The sequence below is a fragment of the Apus apus genome, chromosome 2 (assembly GCF_020740795.1).
Source record: "Apus apus isolate bApuApu2 chromosome 2, bApuApu2.pri.cur, whole genome shotgun sequence".
NCBI lineage: Eukaryota > Metazoa > Chordata > Aves > Apodiformes > Apodidae > Apus > Apus apus.
The window spans coordinates 19,258,807-19,281,203 of record NC_067283.1 but is presented as its reverse complement, the minus strand read 5'-3'; the positions used below and the strand labels follow the sequence as shown (position 1 = coordinate 19,281,203).

At 38.8% G+C, this 22,397-nt stretch overlaps 1 protein-coding gene across 1 annotated transcript in view; it reads right to left on the bottom strand.

Annotated features, from left to right (window-relative positions):
* Nucleotides 1-3,169: 3,169 nt before the first annotated feature.
* DNAJC1 (DnaJ heat shock protein family (Hsp40) member C1) overlaps nt 3,170-22,397 on the bottom strand; it is a 107,130-nt gene continuing 87,902 nt past the window's right edge. The window contains exons 9-12 of the mRNA XM_051611763.1: nt 18,546-18,665; nt 5,489-5,537; nt 4,517-4,998; nt 3,170-3,385 (exon numbers count right to left, since the gene is read on the bottom strand). Coding sequence (XP_051467723.1) covers nt 3,317-3,385; nt 4,517-4,998; nt 5,489-5,537; nt 18,546-18,665 — 720 coding nt within the window. The 3' untranslated portion in view covers nt 3,170-3,316. The remainder of the gene's footprint in view (nt 3,386-4,516; nt 4,999-5,488; nt 5,538-18,545; nt 18,666-22,397) is intronic.

Genomic DNA, 22,397 nt, shown 5'->3' with positions numbered 1-22,397 from the left:
ATCTTCCCTGAATTTTTTTTTTTTCTTTTTTAGATTAGTTCATACAGTGACAGCTGTAAAGTTGAGAACACTTACCCAAACAGTGAGATCTACAGGGCACTGTTGAACAGCATCTCCTAAATCCGAGCACTATTAACCTTTACAGCATCTCAGTCATATTCTGCTCCTTCAATTGCAGTGTCGGGCTGTAATTTTACAGAATTCTGATGCTTTGGCTGTAGCCTCAGCAGGGTGTGGTAATGCTGCCCTCCCTGGCTCCTGTACCCCACTGCCCCTTTCCATAGTGTCTTGCCCATCCAGGGACATGCAAAGATGCTCAAAACAGACTCAGCTCTGACTGATGTAGAAGCAAGTCACAGGACAGACGCTCTGGCACAGACCCTCTAATTTTGGAAATGTTTCATGCACAAAGTTACAGTGCAGAAGGCACTTGGAGGAGGTACAGCTCACAACTGCCCAGAAAAGAAGAAAATACTTTGCTAGCAGGCAAATGCTAACATTACTTAAAGGAATTCTGCTTTCCTGACTAGAACTGGAAGAAGTTGCTTCAATCCCAAGCTCAGCGCGCACTTGAGTTTCATGGACAGAAAGTTTTAGAAAAATGAGTTTTGGTGGTGGCTACCAGAACCACAAGAAAGCAAAGCCCGGCTGTGGTTTACCTGTTCTCTAGAAAGCATCACATCTGACCTCAGCAATCACAGACTAGATCCACTGCCAAAAGGGCCAGTTGTCTCACCATCCAGACAATATCCAGCAACCCAAGAGAGAGCCCTGAGGATCTCAGACTCTTATGCCTACCACCTTCCTTCCCACAGCCAAATGCTACAGCTGAAGTTCAGGCTGGGCCAACTCCTTTGGCCCTGAGGAACTAAAAATGAAGTAAGACGGGATGGGGCCTGGACCAATTTTTGCCCATGCTGACGGATCTTCCTTTCAGATTATCTATATTTGCCAGGAGCACTGTTTTAACTTTCTCAGGTGAATGTTCTTAAAAACAAAAACGAGAAAGAGTTTCTTACCAGCACATGGTGCTCAGCCTTCTTCCTCAGTGCCCGTCCTGGAACTCTAGGGTTCATCGTTATTGCCTCGTACACAGCAGTGATGTAGGCAGGTCCTGAGCAGATGCTCTTACCCATGTATGTTTTTAAAGATTTCCAATGCTAACAGTGTCAAAGTCCTCCCAAATCCTTATTACATTTGCCACTGGATGTTTCTGCCTCAATATGTAAGGAAACTATTTCTTGCTCTAATCTGAGCTCGCTATTATTCTTCATAGCCACAACAGACATCTAACAGTATTCACTGCAGCAGGGAGACACACAAGTGCAAAGCTCCTCTTTTACATACTTGAAGATTTATCTCCTTCTCCCTCTAATGTAGAGCAAATACCAACCATTCCTTCCATCCTTCCTAGAAAATAAGGCTTTGTAGACTCTGGATCATTCTCTTCTGGATGGTTTCCCTCTTCCTTGAAGTGTGATAGATGGAACCGAGCACACCATTCCAGGTGAAGTCTTGTAAATCCAGAATGGAAAGATGACTCACCCTCACAGGCTACACTCTCCCTTCAGTTGCTTTCTTTTTTTGAAACAGCAGAAATAATCCAATTACCTGTCCATTTATTTCATGAACAATACATCTCCATTCGCTCGTGTTCTTCTGTGTCAGCCCTATCGATGCTCTGCCACGTTAATTGTCACCAACTCACCCAACCATTTCTTCACAGCCGTTCCAGTTACCTGCTTTACAGCTTGAGCCATCTCTCTTTGAGTGTTCTAGATGAGTAGCTAACACCTTTTACAGTTAAGATTTCCTGATACCTCTTGAAAACACCTCACTTGATCTTACTGAAGACTCTTCCTTCATAGGTGCACTAGTAGTGGCAAGGAATTGCCCTGTGATCAGTTAGCACACACAGGCCATAGCACAGCTTCTAAATGTTTAGTTTCCACTGCAGTTAACCTGGGAAGCTCTCAGGGAAACAAAATTTAGATGTATTATTTGGTGTCTAGTAAAGTTTCTGTAATACCATTTCTACTAAGATTAATTTTTATTATATATGACAAAAAAAAACCCCACATAGATGAACATGTTCCACCTGGTAAAGGAACCCATATGGAACACTCATCTTCCCTACATACCTCTACCTTAAAGTTTTATGGGAATGGGATGGAATTTTCTGAAATGCTGATCTGTCAAAAGCAACACAATTGGCAAACACTGCGTAAAATTAACAGTGTAAGTGGCATAAAAGTTGACACAGATGTTCAGCCACCAAGCTCTGGTTTTCAGTTTGGATTACATGGTCATCTGATTTTTTATTTTTTTTTAAAAAGCTCAAAAACTTACTAGAATCCTGATATTAAATCAGAGCTTCAGTAATAAATAATTATTTTTTAAAATGCAAGTCCTCAGTGTTTCTTGTAAGACTATGATCACTGCTCTGATTTACTGATATCATTAAGTACCGTTTATTCCAGGAATTTAGTTTTGTATAACTTTTCCAAAAGAATGAAAAACAAAATATCAAATAAGAAGAACAACCTTGATACTTACTCTTCAAACATAAAACGAAGCTATATTGAATTAGGGTATAAAACACCCCCCTATATGATAAGTCTTTTAAGTCCTATTCTGTACTTAAAAGTTAGTAATGAAGTATATGCCTAAAGGCCTCTAATTAAGGCATGTAAATATTCTTGCCCATTACAACTTTACCAAATAACAGCACTACCAAAGATCACTGTGTATTAGTCTGCACAGCTGTAAAAAAGGAATTATATTGCAGGTGAATATAATGTCAGTGGAAGTTAAGATTAGAAATGCTGCTTATTTCACAGCATTGTTAAAATGAACAGACATTTAATGTAGCAGCAGACATGCTTGTAAGCAAATTGTCTTATAACTGCAAGAAAGCAAAAAATATCTGGAGTGCAGAGTTCCATTACTCATCCTTGCTTAACAGTTTCAGATCAATTCTAATTTTCAAAACACGATTTAAATTTTTTAATATGCTGTATATCCATTAGCTGTAAACCTACCAGTTCCACTATGCAATTACCAGTGCGGCTTCTCCTGAAGGTCCACTTTGTAAGACATTGTTATCACACTTCTGCACAAGCAGCTCTCCAACACAAGGACACCTTCATTCTTCAGCACACAAAATAGGTAAGATGGCGTAAGATTTATTAATATTTTCTTTTACTAAGGCACATGACGTACAGAAATACTGAGGTACAAAAATGCAGTTTCCTGCATATGAGATTTAAAACCCCATTTTGACAAAGATGAGCTACATCTCTTCTGCTGAGAACATTCAGCTTTTAGCCATTTTTTTCTTTTGTACCAGTTCAACAAGCAGCTTGTATCTTGCTATACACTCCTCCTAAAAGGAAATAACAAAAGTGTTAATTAGAAGTTAGATATTTTAGAATTGCTTTAACTCCATACATGTTACGTCATTCTAGACAAGGAGGTAGGTTCTGGGTGTTGTGTGTGGGTTTTTTGGTCTTTTGGGTATTTTTGGGCAGGGGGTTGTTTTTATTTTTGGAGGTTTTGTTTGTTTGTTTTTAAAACTGCACACTGGATTTCAGAAGGAGAATCTATATCTAGCAGAGCAGATTAGACTAATTAGACTTGCTATTTATGTTTCTTTAATGGTCAGGTTCATTAATGAACTCCCTTTAAAGAGCAAAGAGGCTCAAGAAACCAGTTTCCTGGTACTTCTTGACAAGGACTGTAAAACAATTATTAAACAGTTTTATTGTAATACCTGTTTCAGAACAGTTGTGCTGGTGTGAGCCACCCTGCAGACAGGTCAAGAAAAGCTTTTACGGCCACTAGGGCAGCACCTCCGGACACCAGATGCTGCTGAGCAGCTTCAGGGCCAGAGAAACCCCTCCCACCCCCCAGCCGGGCTTCCTGCTGTGTTTGGCACAAATCAAATCAGGCTTTTCTGCAGCTGCCATGACTGAAGCAAGCAAACTAAGCTATTACAACTTATGAAATCTAGCACAGCCCAACTATATCAATGGCAACACTATTTTTAAAAGATTATACTTACAAAAAGAACATTAGATAGATTATTGTGCATTTAGCCCTTGCAGGTGGATTACTTATTGTGTTTGTTCACTGAGATGGGTTGAGAAGGGCACTGTAAAAGTGTAAGCAAAGCAGCTCACCAACATTTGGTTACTAACTTTGAATCAAAATTTATTTTCAAATCTAATTTGTCCCGCAATTGAAGATCTGAAAGGCATAGGACAGGGAGGTATTTTAAATGCAACAGGAGGTGTTTCAACATTTTCTGTGAACAAACTGAATTAAATAAAAAATTATATTTAAATAGAAACAACAAACATTACAGTCATGCTCTTTTAGTTGACTGTATCTGGCCTGATAGGCTAAGTAAAGACCTCACCTTTCTGCACAGACCCTCAGTTCTTAAGGTAATCAAACTGGTAGAGAATGTGTTTCCTCTCAATTTCTCCTACAGCTGACACAGAGCTAAACACACCTTGCTTTTTCCAGGAACACATTTTGCTATTTTATCCCAGCGATCCGATGTTCCCTTTGGATACTGCTGCAAGGCCATTTCGAGAAGTTTCTGTTGATTTTGAGTCCACAGTTCTTCTGGGGCGCGGCTTTTCTCTCTTTTTCTGCTCTCATCATCACTGCCTTCCTCTTGCTCAGTGCTGTCAAAATCTTTCTGGCGCCTTCCTCTGCCCTTCTCTTCTGGCACCTCTTTCGTTGCTGGTAGAGTCACTTCAGGTGCTTTGAGAGGTTTCCGTTTGCGGTGTCTAGTTTCACTTGCAGTACTCTCTTTCTCATCTGTTTGGATATCCATCTGCTCTGGGATATGGTTGTAGTTCCCCTCCTCCTCCTCCTCTTCCTCCTCCCTTTCTCGTTGGGTGATTATGTCATCTGGCAAATTCACGTTGACTTTGACATTCCTGGAATTCTGGGCCAACGTTTTAAGCTCAGAGAGCCTAATGATACCTGTTGGGAGTGGTGTTGTTACACTTCTAAAACACGGAAACAAACCACAAACAAGCCGGAAACTACCTGCCAATAAAAGGTACCCGGAATAGTGCAGACAGAAGAAAAAAGTTCTGGATTACAAGCTTAAGGAAAATGCTTATCAAGAAATCAAGGTGTTTGTTATGAAGCTATGAAAATTGCCAGTTATGAGCATATCTGGGACATGTGAAGCACTAGTAAATTACCACACTGACATAAATAAACAGAACAGCCCAAACAAATTAACAAACCCCACAATAAACTGAGTAAGAAAGCCTGGGATGTAGCTGAAGGGAAACATTCCCTCAGAATACCCATTAGCTCTTACTTCTCTCCCAAAGTGAGGCACAGTTGCCAAAGTCCCTGTGCAAAGCATACCCTGAAAGACACAAAATGTGCTGTATTTACACAGCTACAATCCAAATACAGTCCTTTTGATAAGCATCAGTGAGGACCTAGGAACACATACCTGGTGTAGATGTAACAGAATCCTTCAGTTGTTTGGCTTTCATGGTAACCTGCATGAAAATAACAACAGAAAAAAGGACTATTAAAATATTACATTATTTGGGCTACTGAAGAATTAATTAGCTGTTTACTGCAAAATTTAACACTGAACATTCATTAAATACAGTGAGGCTGATACTCTTCTGCTGGTTTTGTTTATACATGGATCCCAAACTGGCAAAAAGTAACTTTCTAGTCTCTGTCCTTTCTAAAACATTCCTAGCTTTTTAAACAATCTAAGCAATGCTATGCATTTCTATTACTATCACCATAATACATCACAGTTGATATTTAAATTTTATTTTCTTTCACTGTTAGATCTTAATTCTTGAATCTAAAAATACCACAAGGAGAGGGGGAAAGAGGAAATTAGTGAGTTATCTTTTTTATATTGGTTTCCCAGTACTGAACAAAACAACAAAATAACCCACGTAGGCCCAGAGGATGAAGGACACTAATGGACAGGTGTTCAGCCCCCCACAAAATCTAACAGTTTGACCACCAAAGGTCAGCAAAGATACTCCCAAGTCCTGGGATTTTAGGAGAGAGGTTTATTGCTGATAATCCAAAGGATGGAGAGCTGTCTGCTTCAGCCTCTCCGTGAATACTGAAATCTGTGTCCTGGGAGAAAAGTAACACCAGGTTTACCATTTTCATTTTTAATTAAGTAACAACAAAGTGGCTTTCTCACCACCCAGAATGAGGAGCTTCCCCATCCCAAATGTCTAGACCTCACTACAGATAACAAAGAAGACTTTAAAAATGAAGATCCTTAGCATCTGTGTTATATGAAATGACCTAGAGCCTCTTAAAAGTACCACATATCAAAAAATGTAGTACTCAAAGAAATATACACATTTTTTAATTAATGAGAAAGTTTTATGAATACCAGATTTTAAAATCTATTTTTAAATTGTTTTTAATATGAGGTCTTTGTGGAAAAACTAGAAAATGAAATCAAGTAGTCTTAGCTACCCAAATAAAATAAAACTTAAATTGTCAACAGGCAATGCACTGAATCAGAACGGATACCACCTGGGAGAGGTAACCTGTGCTCCCTGCTATTTGAACCTGGGACCTCGGATGGTACCATCTGGTTAGTGCCAGGCACTAGGGCAGTGTGCTGCCCAGGGCAAAAATAAAAAATACATCACCTACAAAGTCAGAAATTCTTCCATGTGGGATCATATTTACCCACAATACGGATCATTTAGGCCTTCAGAGCCACAGCACAGACCTCTGCTGTTTTAGGTAACTAATGTTAACAAGAACAATTATCCTTTATGTAGAGCAGCATTAGAGAGTGACCCTGCCAGGGGTTGTACAGCTACTTGCTGGAAGAAAATATGAAGATTTAGAATTTTTGTTCTATGACAGGATTTGTAACTCCAATAGTTAAAACACTTTGGCACTGTCTGCTTCTAGACTAACCCTTCCATTCACCATTCTGCCATGAAATGGCAGGACTTTGCTTTAACAAGAGGCAAGTGCTGGCTCCCCTTAATGAAGTGACAGCAAGACTTAACAAGGCAAAGTGGTCTATTTTCCCTACAAAATAAGTCTCATTTTCTGTTACAATTAAGTTTAAACGAAAACTCCGTGAACCAAGTAATTTCACCTCCCATGAAACAAAAACATTAATCCAGAGGTAGACATCTATTGGACACAGGAAACTCTAGTTTCTACTGTTGCAGCATGATAAAGTATAATCATTCAAAGAGGAATCTCAGAATACTAACAAGAATAGATAATTTTAAGTAGCACTGACAGGTCTGTCCATGATCTGAATGATTCTGATTTTGAAACAATGGGATGGGTCCTCCTTGAAACAGGTGATCGATCCACTAATAGAAATTGCCTGCCTTGAAGAGTTTATAGTCTAAAATAATCCAAATTAAAATGTCTATGTTCCATTTCAACTATTAGCAGAGTGTCTCTGTAGGGCAAATGCTTTAAAAGGCTGAGTGAAGAGGAATCCATTCTTGGCTGCTGAACAGAACGGATCCTCAGTGGTGCCCTGCTATGCATCTCCTGAATAGAAATTACATTATATAAACTGGATTCTAATAGATTTTTATTTTTTTTTTAAGAGAGAAGAACTTGTGATGCAAACAAGGAGCTGATCCTTCAAAACTTACTGCAATGATGCAGGGGATTCATTGTGAATACAAGGCATTACCTATGTTCATGTATTCCAGAGGACTGTTTCTGAACCATTTTGCTGCTCCAAGTGCTTCTTTCAAAGATTTACAGCCAACTCATATGGCCAAGAAGGCAGGAAAAAACCCAGAAGATTCTCTGAGCAAAACAGAGCAGAATAAATTGCAAGTAAAGACAAAGAGAGGTACCGAGATGCTACCTCTGTGTCCCTGTTTGGCTTTCTCTATGTTGAAGCTCTGTCTTTGGAGGTTGGCAATGACTTTATCTTTCAAACGGAGACTGCAACAGCAACATGAGCTTTGCATTGCAAGTGGTGCAAATCATTAAGCTGGATTTAAGTTTCCTTTACAAGACAGACATTCCCACATGAGGTTAGTGTAGGTGCCAAGTAACATATACAAATTTTGCTCATCTCCTTGAATTAGAACATAAAAAACAGCCCTCTCCACTGAAACAGTCAAGGGTTTTGGTTTATTCCTAGATCCTATATGGCATTCTACATTTCCCCCTCCATGCAAAAAGTTTAGAAGAAACAGTACTGCCAAAAGTTATCTGAGTTTGGATGACTTCAGCCCTAATAACTTGGTGAACCCAGATGTAGTGTTTTCTGTAAGTTACTCCATTTTTCACATCTAATATTTCCAGTACTTTCTCTTTTGAAGGCATTATATCTGTCCATATTTTGATGGACTTCCAATTTGAACATTCATAAGGTAAGCTGGAAATAACTGTGTGTATGGTTTAGATATATTGAAAATCTAAATTTCAAACACTTAACAAGCACCTGCGGCTGACATGTTTGACAACTCATCAAGCTTCTTACTCACAGCTTTACTATCATCATTCACAGGTAACATGAGAAGACTATTTGTCTATTATGCTCCCTTTTTTTTTTTATCAGCTTTGTTCTTCACATGGATGATTTTGCAGGTCCCTTTCCAGGTGCTATGTAAAGTTGATGTTTACTCCAGCTCTTTTTTTGACTTAAGAGTTCAGATATCACTTATTTAGACATAAGATTTATATGTCCAGTAGCTTCAGCTGTCATTGCCCTTGAAGATGCTGACACAGGGCAAGAATCATAACATGTCAGTACTAAACTACTAAGGATTATTAGGAATCCAACCCATGGAACACATGAAATTGCATTTCAGTTTGATCAGTTTGAGTTTAATCATTGCTCTTGCCACTCAAATTTCCAGACTTTCCTGCTGCCAGTTCCTCCATGCTTTCTGACATCCTTAATATAAATTTAAATTTCCTCTCCAGTGGTGAGTTACTGTTATCTACTAGCTAGTTCTTAACAGCAATAAAAATAAATAAGTCACTGAGTTACGTGAATTAAGTTGCTCCATTGCTTTCTCTACTCAATTTCATATAGTATGAAATTCATATAATCACCTACCTATATTATTTTTTTCATTAGGTAGCAGGTAACACACTTGGAAATACTGTTACTTAAGTATGAAGCAGTTGCAGAATTACTTTTCTAGTTACTACTGCTGATTATTCCTTCATAATCCTTTAAAATTACAGTTTTAATGTATATTGAATTATTAGTTTTACCATGACTGTGTAAAGTTATGCTAAAAGCAAGCTGTTATTGGCAACAGCTTTTACCAGAGTATTAGCAAGCCACTGAGAAATCCTGGGTCTGGGGACGCCTTAAATTATAAGGATCAAGACTGTAAAATTGATTTAAAACAGAAGAGAGCAAATCTCATATTCTTGCAAGTATTTTTTCTGCTGAACAAACACTCTACATTATTTTATAGGAAACAACTTTAAACATTGCTATTTCTATGCCCAGATAACTGAGGCATCCCTGGGGTCCACCAGAGATAACAGAAGTCACCAATGAAGTCAGGTGACCACACACACAGTGAAACAATTTCTTAGACCTACAAAGATGATTTTTAAAAGTTGCATGACATCAATCAAATTGCTGAAGTAGAAGTCAAACCATCCTACAGTGGAATCTATAGAACCTACAGGAACAGTTTGCTTCTGAGAATTCCCTTCTGAATTCAGTTTCAATAGCTCTTCAGCTACAAACATTTTTCACTGAAAACAAGCGGGATTAGTGGGATGATTTTATGCAAGGAAAACCAGACAGAACTGTTTTCCTCCTGTACTGATAACAATTAGTCCAGGTCACAAGACTAGTTGCTACTCAACAAGACACCTAGCAGTAAAAAACATTCCTTATTGTAACCGTTCAGATATTAAATCTCTTTTACCCTGAACACCTGCCACCTCTTTCAGATGGCACAATCAATGCTTCAGAGATACACAGGAGAAAAAAAAAATTATCCAGAGTCAGCTTAAAAGACTCTCAGTAGCACAGGCAAAAGCACATTTTGCTGCCACATGAATGAGAGGCTACTTTCCATCCTGCAGAGAAGGCAGGCATAAAATAGCACAAAACTGTTACAGATCTAGGGGGAAAACCCTGTAAAGTCAGGTGCAGTAATCCTACTGATGCCAGAGAGAAAGAGCCCTTCTGCAGAAGGTGAAGAGCAATTCCCCATTCCCACAGCAGCAGCCACTAGCCCATCACTTCAGCTGACCCCTCCAGCCCCACCACCAGCACAGCTTCACAGGGCACGTGCCAACGGGACTTCAAAGCCTTTGTCATTTTGCCATCTCCTGGCAATCTTCTTTAGGCAACAATCTACCTTCTTTCTCTGAATAGAATCTATTTTGATCAGCATTGCACCAGATAATTACAGAAGTCTCTTGGGTTCCGAGAACATTCTGAGAAAATAATGTGGGGGTTTCTTTTTTTTTTTGTAGAGGAAGAGATAAACCATGTCACTTTGCTTCCCAAATGTATATACCTTCTTAGAAAGAAGGATTACATGTCATTGTGCTGCTGAAAATGGAAGGTTCTGATAAAATTGTTCACTATTCTTAGCATCTTCCTGAGCAGAAGTTCTCTAAAAATCTGCTAAAGCTGCCATGGATTCTCAGCATCAGCTCTCAGAAATTTGCTGTCCCAGTTTCAGTGCTCTGTTCACCCAGCTGTTACCCTCCTGCATGCTCTCCCTCTAGTTATGTCATGCAAAAATGCCAAGATCTGTGGAATTATGGAAAAAAATAATGTGGAGACAGCCTGTGAGTAGTTAAAGCTAATATGCAGCAATGAGGAATTTCTTGAATCTTTGAGGATAATTTGAGGCTAATTTGAGTTATAATCACAATTTTCTCACAAATGCCTTTCTGGCTTTGTGGAGGTAGTTTGTTTTTGCAGATGTAACCTTCTAGAACAGCACAGAATCAATTGCCAAATTTGAAGTTTTTTCCTATAACCAAAATATTACCTGCTGCAACTGGGTTTTTCTTCCAATCTAGATCTAAACAGCTTTTTCATAGCAATCACATTGTATGAAGAACTCTTTCACCCAGGTCAGACAACAATGGTGATCCGTTCCTTTATTTTCATGTGACAGACTCAATATTTGTTGCTTTACAAACTGCCTTCCCTTACATATGCTAAAAGGGCTGCTAAAATTGTCTTCCAGCTACACAGGTTGGTGAAACTTCAAAAACTGAAGCACTAAGTAAAATCATTCTTCATTTTTGCAAGTATCCTAATTTGCAACTTATGAGTAATATCTCTGGAAATGAAATCTCTCAAATCAGAAGACCCACCTTTGTTTTGGCACTGCTTGTAAGAGTTTGCTCAGCAGGCTGTTACCGACTGTCCCAAAAGTATGTAACAGAACTAGGCTTTATCCACTGTGTAAACTACATTTAGAATTTAATGCTAACATAGCAAATGAGTATTTTAAGGACAACGTGCTTCTATTCTTGAAGGAACACAACTTCTCTGGGCAGCGTGTTCCAGTGTATCACCACGCTCACAGTAAAGAATTTCTTCCTAATGTCTGATCTAAATCTTCCATTTTAAAGCCATTACCCCTCATCCTACAAGCCCTTGTAAAAAGTCCCTCCTCAGATTTTCTGTAGGCCCCTTCAGGTCTTGGAGGGTTGCTCTAAGTTGTCCCTAGAACCTTCTATTTTCCATGCCAATCAACCCCAGCTCTCTCAGACTGTCTCATCACAGCAGAGGTCTTTGTTACCTTCCTCTGGACTCACTCCAATAGCTCCTTCTTCTGTTGGGGACTTCAGAAATGGACACAGTACTCAAGGTGGGGTCTCATGTGAGTGGAGTAGGGGGCAGAATCTCCTCCCTTGACCTGCTATCATGCTTCTTTTGATGCAGCCCAGGACACGGTTGAATTTCTGGGCTGCAAGTGCACATTGCTGGCTTATGTCGAGTTTCTCATCACCCAGTACCCTCAAGTCCTTTTCCTTAAGATTGCTCTCAACTCATTCTCCACAAAGCCACATTTGTGCTTGGGATTTGCAGGACCTTGCACTTGGCCTTGTTGAACTTCATGAGGTTGGAATGGAATGGGCCCACCTCTCAAGCCTGTCAAGATCCCTTTGGATGGCACCTCTTCCCTCTAGTGTTCTGACTGCACCACACAGCTTGGTGTCATCAGCAAACTCGCTGAGGATGGAGTCAATCCCACTGTCTATGTCACTGACAAAGATGTTAAACAGCACCAGTCCCAGGAAAGCCACCTGTCTCTGGTCTCCATTTGGACACTGAGCTGTTCACAACAACTCTCTGAGATGCACTGTGCTGTCCAATTGTGCAAAAACTGTAGGAGTGACTATAGGACTGCACATAAGAAAACTTTGTACAGTGAGGGAACTGTAAATAGCAACCACCCTTTCCTCCCCTCTAAGTATCAACAGAGACATTCTGATGTGTCTGTGAGATTAGACAGGTGTTTCAAAGATCTCACTCCCAGATTGAGGGATCTGCATGACCTATATACAATCTAAATCTCATCTTAGATATTCATAACCTCTTGTGGACCTCAATCCAGAGCTAGGTCTTTATACTTCAATAAGCAACTGGAAGAACTACTGATTGCATGAATATATGCAAGCTGCTAAGGATGAGTGTTTCAGAACATCCACAACTGGAAAGCACAGTGACTGAGTTAACACAGACATAGTATACAAAATGAAATGTAAAACAGACTTAGGAAAACACTTCACCTCCAGAAGCAATAAAACGTAATAAATTCATTAACTTTTACATATGGATCATTTATCATACAGATGTCTTCTTTCTGGCAAGGAACTGAGCTCACATTTGTCATAAATAAGAAATTTCTTTTAGAATGGTGCGTGAAGTACGAGTGTGAACTCACGCAGTCAGACCAAAGGCTGAAACTGTTGGTCAGACATACAAGAGCTACAAGAAAACCAGCTCCCTTCCAAACATTATTTGTTCAGGTTTCATGAGAATTTCAGATGTTCACCTGACTATTGTTTTGCTCTCTACCTTACAGTTTTTCTATACAAGCAGCAAATCTCAGTCAGTCTGTTTTTGCAACACAAATGCATGAGTTTAGTGACTGCAGGAGCAAACAGAATCGGCTTAAATCCTGTAAGACAAGTGAATGATATTACTTCACAAATATGAAATCTGAGATCTCTTTGCCTTTAATTTAAAAAACCTGTACCTAATAATCACATTAAAGTCTGTTTGGCATGCCAGACAGCTTTTACTTCCTCTGTTATTTTTACAATTTGAACATCCTTTGTAGTTACTGAAATTAATTTATGCCTTTCAGCAACTTACACTTTTAAACTTTTTATCTATAAGGGCAGGTATTGTCAAGCACATACTTCTGTAATTTCACATGTAAGTTCTTTTCAATTTTTGAGTTCAGCAAAAGCTGACAATCATCATTATAAATCTTCATAAGGGTTAGCATTTGTCAAATCAAACAATGTATTTTTTTCAGAAATAGCAGTCTTCAAACTCCATTCCATTCATTATTTATACTATGTTATAGGGTGTTCACAGTGCTTAGGAAATTCAAACATAACTTTTTTTTTTGTTTTAAAAGGTCAATTATTTCCTTAAGTATTGGAGGACAGGAATGAGAACTAACCCTAGAGCAACAAATCCAGCAAGGAAAATGGGTCAAAGAACAGATGTTTAGAGGATGACAGAGAGCAGTGGTACAGGTAACCAGGTCAGCAGGCAGGAACTCTGATTAAAGTTAACTGAACTCCATTTCCCTTTCATAATCAAAATACTTGAAAATTTAATTTATAACACCAACCAGTTGCAATAAAAATGACTTAAAAAGCTATACAAGCCTTCAGTTGTGAAAGCAGTAAGATTTTGTTATACTAAGCCAGCTGAAAATTGTCTTTGCAGGAAAAGATTGCTGAACTCCCAATATGCACATATTAAAATGACAATTAGCAATTTAAATAATTAAACATACTGATAAAATGAGCACAACTTAACCTCATCTATTTTGGGTTGATTATTCACTGGCTGTTAAAAGATGTCTTCCTGAAGTGCAACAAGATAAACATATCCTATATTTAACATGACAAAAGTTAAAAGTAATAAGCCTCCTGACAGTACGTCTGCACCACAGCTGCACCCTTAGCCCTGCTCTGAGCTGAAACACAGAGGAGTATGTTGCAAAGACATTTATGCTGCAGCATAAATAGAAGCAGCAGAGCTAAATGAGCTCAGGGGCACTACAGCATGGCCAGAACTGTTTACTGTTGGGTTTTGGCTGGCACTTTCCCAGTGGCTGCATCACATTGTGTAGACGTACCTGTTTGTACAGAGCATCTGGTAGACATACCCATATAATGCGCCTCACAGTAAGTGAGGGAGGTAACAGGTAACAAACTTCAGTGTCTACAAACCCCATCTGAATAGTAGTAGGAAATAAAAAAACATTTGAAAGACTACTTTGTGAAGAGTTACTGAATCAAGCTAAGGTATACACAGTGATTACTACCCAACTACAGTCACTATCTGGCTTTAATTTTACATTTCTGAAAATGAGTTCACACATGCTTCCAATTGTAGGGAAGGTTTTGTTTCCTCCCCCTTTTTTCCTAGATAGCTTGCACTTGTGAGTCCAATCATAGACCATATGAAGAGAAGGACCTAACCTCAAGCAGGACCACTACATTGACATTGTTTCTTGCAGATGTTTGTCTAACGTCTTTTCTTAAAGACCTGCAAATATGGAGACTCTACAGCAGCTTATTCCACTGCTTTATCATCTCAATTGTCATTCTTTATCCCCTAATATCTAACTGCAGCCTGTGATAAAATCTGAGGTAATTACTTCTTGCCCTGCAAAACTAACACAGTGCACTGTAAAGTTCCTCTTTACAGTTTTCTTTTTATGTAGTTGAATCCTCAGTTCATCTTTTCCCTCAGTTCAACAATATGATTTCCTTCCATTTTTCCTTCTAGGTCACACTTCAGAGACCTATTACTCTCTTCATTCTCATCTAGACTCTATATTGAATCATGTGTTGAAATGCAATATTGAAAACTAGACACAAACTAAGGTTGTAGACGCAGGTTTATCATCCTCCTATTTGTACACTCTCAGTAAGATGTTTGCTAAGAGAAGAAGCAAGCAGAAAGTGGTTTCAAGTTCCTAAAAAATATTTCCTGTGACACAGAAAACGTCAGAAAAACAAATTCAAATTTGCCCTTGATTTTTTTTTTTTTTTTTAAATCTAGTGCATTTGCCAGCTAGTACACACTTCAAACTCCCTCTGTCTTGACGTTAGATTAGCTGTAAGCAAGGGATTCCCAAACTCTGATACAGAAGCTCTTTCAAAACAGCACCTCAGACACCACAACTTGTCTCCCTGCACCTCTCCCAGTGGAAACAGGAAACAGTTGTTTGGGCAACAAACGCTGCCTGCACATGCAGAGACCTCTTCTGTGCACAAAGTTTAGAAAAACACATAAGTTTTTCCTGCAGCTTTAGCCTAACATTTCTTATTCAGCTGTGGTGATGCCCAAGCAAATAAGAATCCTTTCTGTAAACTTAGATGCCATCCTGTGTCACTTTCAGCAAATGTGTCCCCTGGGGATCAGTACTGGGCCCAATCCTATTCATCTTTACTGATGACCTGGATGTGGGGATTAAGTCCACCCTCAGGAAGTTCACAGATGACACCAAGCTGGGGGGAGTGTCAATCTGCCAGAAGGTAGGAAGAAGCTGAAAGAGGACCTGGACAGACTGGATGGATGGGCTGAGGCCAATGGCACGAAATTCAACAAGACCAAGTGCAGGGTCCTGCACTTTGGCCACAATAACCCCAGGCAGCGCTACAGACTGGGGAAGAGTGGCTGGAGAGCAGCCCAGCACAGAGGGACCTGCGAGTACTGGTTGACAACCAGCTGAACATGAGCCAGCAGTGTGCCCAGGTGTCCCAGAAGGCCAATGGCACCCTGGCTTGTATCAGGAATAGCATGGCCAGCAGGAGTTCTCCTCCTGTACTCAGTACTGTGTCCAGTTCTGGGCCCTTCACTGCAAGAAAGATATTGAGGTGCTGGAATAGATCCAGAGGAGGGCAACAAGGACTAGAGGGAAAAGTCTCACAAGGAGAGGCTGAGGGAGCTGGGGTTATTTAGCCTGGAGGAGACTCAGGGGGGACCTTATCACTCCCTACAACTACCTGAAGGGAGGTTGTAGGTTGTAGTCAGGTGGGGACTGGGCTCTTCTCACAGGCAGCTAGTGACAGGATGAGAGGGCATGGCCTGAAGCTGTGCCAGGGGAGGTTCAGGCTGGATATTAGGAAGTAATTTCTCACAGAGAGGGTGATTAGACATTGGAATGGACTTTCCAGGAAGCGGTGGAGCCACCATCCCTGGATATGTTTAAAGAAAGACTGGATGTGGCACTCAGTGCCATGGTGTAGACGATGTGGTGTTGTTTGGTCATAGGTTGGACTTGATGATCCCAGAGGTCTTTTCCAGCCTCAATAATTTTGTGATTCTGTGAAATACAGAGGATGAGATGTACATCTTGTTCAATAGCTGAATGGATATATCTGAAGTAGTTCCCAGTTTCAACATTTCTGATTGTCATGCAATAACAGTTTGAGATCCAGAGAAGTTTCCAGGAAGCTTTTGTGTGTTTCCTCTTAAAACCTAATTGCTGTAACTCTGTGCAATGTGATGATAAAAGCAGCAGAAACTCTAATAGGCAGCCTGTGTCAGGAAAGCTGACCTAGCATTATCAGCAGTAGGAAATTTTCAGAGAAGTAAAAACTTGTGTGGAGAACACTTACATTAATCATATAGTTGGAGGTCACTGGAAGTAAAAAGGATTACACTTAGACCTTTCTCCACACATAAAAATCCCTGAAAATCCTTTTTTTCATACAAGGAAGTGACAGCTCTTAGAATACACACTTTTCTTTCATTTTCCTTTCCAATTCCCTGAACAGAAGAGCACGTTGCTCAAGATTTCTCACCTAATGGAGGGAGAAAACGAGATTTGTTTTTTTCTTTTGAATACTGGATGGGTGCAAGCAGGGTGGCCAAGTATGTTATGCAAAGGATTCTTAATAAAGAATGCTTTTACACCTGCATCAAGGAATAGAGCAGAAAATGGGTACAAAAGGCAGACTTAAGATAATGTTAGTTCTGTGATGAGTATACATGGAATCATTGCACATGGTTGCATTATCAGTATCAAGCAAATAAAGCAGTTTTTCCAAAGCAATCTCAAAAGATCCTTCCCATGCACACTGCATACTACCAAGCCATGTGAAATATTAGTATCTGCTTAGTAAAATGTATCATCTTCTTAATAAACTCACTCCCACTTTGGTAGTATGAATACTTCAGGAGTATGATAAACAACACTGAACAGAATAAACAAAAGAAGACAATTTCATTTGAACAGCAGGTTAGTAACTTCTCGCTTGCATCCACTTACTTGCAAATAATCTGTTGTTCTAAAAGAGTAAGAATGCAACTGGCTTGTTTTCTAGTATATGTGAATAACAGAACTGTATAGATACATTAAATCTTTAACTTCTAAAAATATATTTTTGTGATTATATCAACAGTGAAAAAATCCACCAAGTACTCAAATTGCCCAGAAGGCTATAATGGGTTATGTTTCACTCCAGACAGAGGCTTTGTTTCCCATTATTTAAGATAATTCCTGAAATACAATAAATAAAGAACATCTCATCTCAAAATGTATAGCAAGAGATTTAAACATTATTCTCATTGACCCCTCCAGAGCCTATAAAATAGGGTCAGCTGAAAGGGTTTTCAAATGATCCTCAGCAGCCACTAACATCATGTTGTAGTGATCTATTGCTTGAAAAGGAAAAGTCTTTTACAGCCTAACCCCCAAGGGTTTTAAGATCGTAACACTTAAAAGCCTTAAGTACAAGCTTTCTTTTATATCTAGTACAACACTACAAAATAGGAATTAACAAGGATATTAATAATTTTACACAATATAATTATTAACCATGCCATAACCCAGAAAAAGGGACTGAAATAGTATCATATGTATAACTTGTTTTAAAGTTTGTAAAGAGATTTCAGCTTAACTAATGGAAACCACCTGTCTAAACACCGTTAGCTCATCTACATTTTTTAAGGAGGGACTTGAAGCAGCAACGTAATCTTGAACCAAATCACACAAACATTCTCTTGCAGTGAAAGGAGAGTGCTAGAGAACCCGAAGCACATTGTTTTTCTCTTATGGGGTTACAGTAGCTCAAGTCTGTAAGCACTAGAAACCGCCCCCCAGCTGATCAGTTACAGCTATTAATTGTGGGGGGAGAGACTGGCTGACATCTGCTTCTTGCATAGTTAGTTAATGGTTCATTTCCAGGTCCTAAAAGGATTGTAGCCTCTCTCAAAAGACAATGTCGGCCCCGCACACGTCTGCCTTCTACACTGCCTGTCTTGTTCTGGTTTGTCACTGTCTATACAATGCAAATCTGAGTGAACTCACATCTGCCACTGATCGACCCAGTTCGTGAGCAATCTTTTCCCATCGACCTGGGGTCCCCCCTGGGAACTTAACCATACTTCTTGTCAGCTGGCTGAGGTCCTCCTCTGTCCATTCAGGTGCCTGTAAAACATTTGTAAAACATTCATTACACGGGGATATTGGATATACTCTGTGAGGTAATATACTGAAAAAAATCTTCTAACAAATTAATCAAATGATGTAAAAAAATCATGTAAATTAATAGTTTCAAGTATCTGGGTGCCATCTCCCTTTGCTGTTGCATAAGATACATAAAAAAGCCCAGACCAATGTAATACATTAAAATACTTAACACTCAAAAAAATGCATTTTGCATATTATATATATACACCAACACATTTAATTTCTATCAACATTTATACCATGTACATAACACTATAAAATGCAGTAAAGATAAAAAGCAACAATACCTTTATTAAAGAATAAATCACAATTTAAGATGGAAATTTTTAGAGCTTTAATTGCACACATGAGATTTTTTTCAGCAAAGAAAATATCTTCCTTTTTACATTTTAAAAAAGCTTCTAAAATGAAATGGAATGCTCATTTTAGCTTTTTGCCCCTGTAACAGTACTATGTTTTACTATTCTGGGATGATTCAGGAATGAAATCTGTTGATTCTAATATTCCATTAAGGAGGTTATTAAGCAACAGCCCTTCCCCTAACCACATTTATGCCACAAAACCGAACCGGATGCTTCTACCATCCAATAACCAGAAGATACTAAAACGTTTTGCTGTAGCCACATGAAAAAATCTGTTAAAAATAACTGCCTTCACAACAGCCCAAGAAAAGTGAACAAAGCAAGGAACACACCATCAGAGCAGTTTAGGGCACAGCATCGTGCTTGCCTCGGAAGGCAGACACAGAAACCATCTTTGATGTTTGCAGCATCTCTGGCAAGGACTGCAGTGCCCCATCTTTGTTACCATCAGTAGTTTGCCATTTTATTTATTTTTAAGGAATTCTTTATGGCATACCTCTTCTAATCACCGTTTCCGATAATGAACAGGCACATATCAAGCAGTTAGCATTACAGAGCCATCAGCACAGAACAACAGTCAGAGGTGAGTGACCCCAGGGACCATCTCCACAACTACAGCAAAGCTTCTCCCTGACACTAATCCTGCCTGTCATTCTCCCACTGTGCTCTAACCACACTGACATCCGCCTGCCGCACTGCAAGCTTAACGGGGCCCTTCCTGACTTTTTACTGTCTCCCCCAATCAATGGTTCAAGCGTGCTCTTTTCACCATGTCCAAATGGCAGCTTCACTCATAATCAAAGTGCATTGCTCCTGTTAAAGGGCTTCCCGAAAGGCTCCACCATTTGCATTCATTTGCAAAGCAAACTACTTTTATTCACTTTGTTCTGCTATCAAGAGTGTTCCCTGAAGCAGATAAATTGGCATAAATACAACCTGCCACTTAAAAGACAGTAAATAATAGCCAATAGTAGCAAGGATTTCATCAATCGTCCTAGTTTGTATCCATGTAGTCCTTTATTCAACGCTGAAAGCCTCAGATATCCATATTCGGATAGTTTTTAATAAATGTATAAAATTAATTATCTATGACAATTCAAATACAAGAGGCTTAAATGACTTGTGTTTATGTGAAGATCTCACACACACATTACATGCATTATCATACACTTACACTCTGGCCTACAGAGGAAATATAAATACACAGGAAGTTTCCACATTGCACTGTAACCTTATTTACTTTTATTGTATTAAAAAAGTTAATATACTCCATATATTTATTTTATTATACACCATATATATATTTTGAGAAGGGAAGATCTGGGGTGCTTAATGTTTTATTAATAAATATTTTTCACCACTGTAATTTAAATAATTAATCTTCTAAGATTTTTCATTAAAAGTCTTTTGTTCAAAATTAGTCAAATTTCATACTTCAACTTTTGCCTTAATATAGAGTTTACTGTTATTTTCTATGTAATTTGTATTTAAAACCTTCTGGGGGTTTTTGTTGGTTTTGTTTGTTTATAATTTTTTTTCCCCTCTGTTTTTTTTTCAGTTTTGTTGCTCTTGTTGTTTTGGGTTTGTGGTTTTTTTTAAAAAAGTAAAATTGACAGCTAATCTCTCTTACCATATCCAAAGCATATCTAAGCAATTACACACAGAAATCAGGATGATCTTTTCAGTGATGTACACGTGTCAGAAGCTTCATGTTAAGTTTTATTTTCAGACATTTTCAGTAAGCTTTGATTTTCCTAGGTGCTCAAAACTTTTCCCACCATTCGTAAATGTTACACAAGTGCTGAGGTTCTCTTCCCAAATAACAGACAAAACTACGATCATTCTGTATCTAATTATATCGTTAACTCACACCACAGGAATTCATCAGCTACATTAAAATATCAACTTGTTAATCTTATTTCAAGCTGACTGTAATTTAAGAATGAGAAGATCTGAAACCTTTATGAATTTGGAAAATCTTTGAAAAAGCTTTTAGAAAATCCACTCTCAACCACGAAAGCTGTAAGGAGCTTTTGTGAATTTGCAGTTCCTCAGCAACAGTTAATTGTGTCTTTAGATGCGACAGCGCCTACTGTGACCCAGCTCCTACAAGCAGCTCTGAGGGTGGCCATGGTGTGAATGTATTCTCCCCGTTCTAATCTGCCACACACTGTAACTGTGAGAGTCCAATGAATGCATAAACATACTGCTTTGTCACCTAAAACCATGTGTGTCCAATATTCCTGGAACGCTGGGCCAAAATTCATCTCTACAGTAAAGCAATGGAAGACACCACATGGTGAGGGGACCGCTGTTGTTACTACACAAGCATTCAGATTTTGCATCAAAAAAGCCACCTTCTGGGATTAACTCCCCATACTGAAGGCAAAATTAAAAGTACAGAATTATGGTCTACGGTCCTTAAAATGGAAATAAACTACAAGCACAGATAAAAAGAATTCATAGCATTCCCATAAATAATAATAATCCTTTAACATGGTTTATCGTATGTAGCTGGCAATATCGAAGGATTAGTTCACCCAAACCACTATGCACCATCTATAGAAGAGAAATATGAATGTGGTTTATTGTTCATCATCACTCTTACATGTGCATCTGTGCTCACTAATTCCATACCACCTCCTTCACCAGGACAGTTTTACACTATTAGGATGCTGTTAAAATACAACCAACTCTATTTTCAATTACATTAAAAGCAAATTTTTAGACGAAAAAAGCACTGTTTAGAGCTGTTAACACAAATAAGTATAAAACTATATACCCTTTTATTGATAAAACTGGGAAGTGGCTAGTGTTTGGGAGTTTATAAAGAAACTAAAAGTTATTTATATTGACTTGACAGTATGAGATAACTGGATTTTTTTAGATTAAATTTTAGCTTTAGACTGTTTCTTCCTGTCATCAATATACTGTAGATTCAATTAAAAATTACTGTTGTATGGAAGTTTGGATGATGTTTTCAATCTGGCTAGGACTTCGTGCTATGCTTCATCTAATTTTGGTGATTCACTGATTTGAGCATGTCTAGTTCAAGATCTTGCAAACCAGCCATGAGGCAGCATCTAGCATCTGTGCAAATGGTTGTAGAGAAAGGGTCCATTTAATTCCCAGACAATCTTGCAATTCAGGTTACCTCTAACCTAAAAGAAGGTTGTGTTTCTGTCCAGTAACTGTAAGAACAGAATGCAAAAGTATTCCTGATTCAATTTCTCGCCCATAATGTCTCATTTCTCCTACACTGTTCTTCCATATTCTTACAATTTCTTGCTTTACCTGCAAGAATTCTGAAGTCAGTCTTGTTTCATCA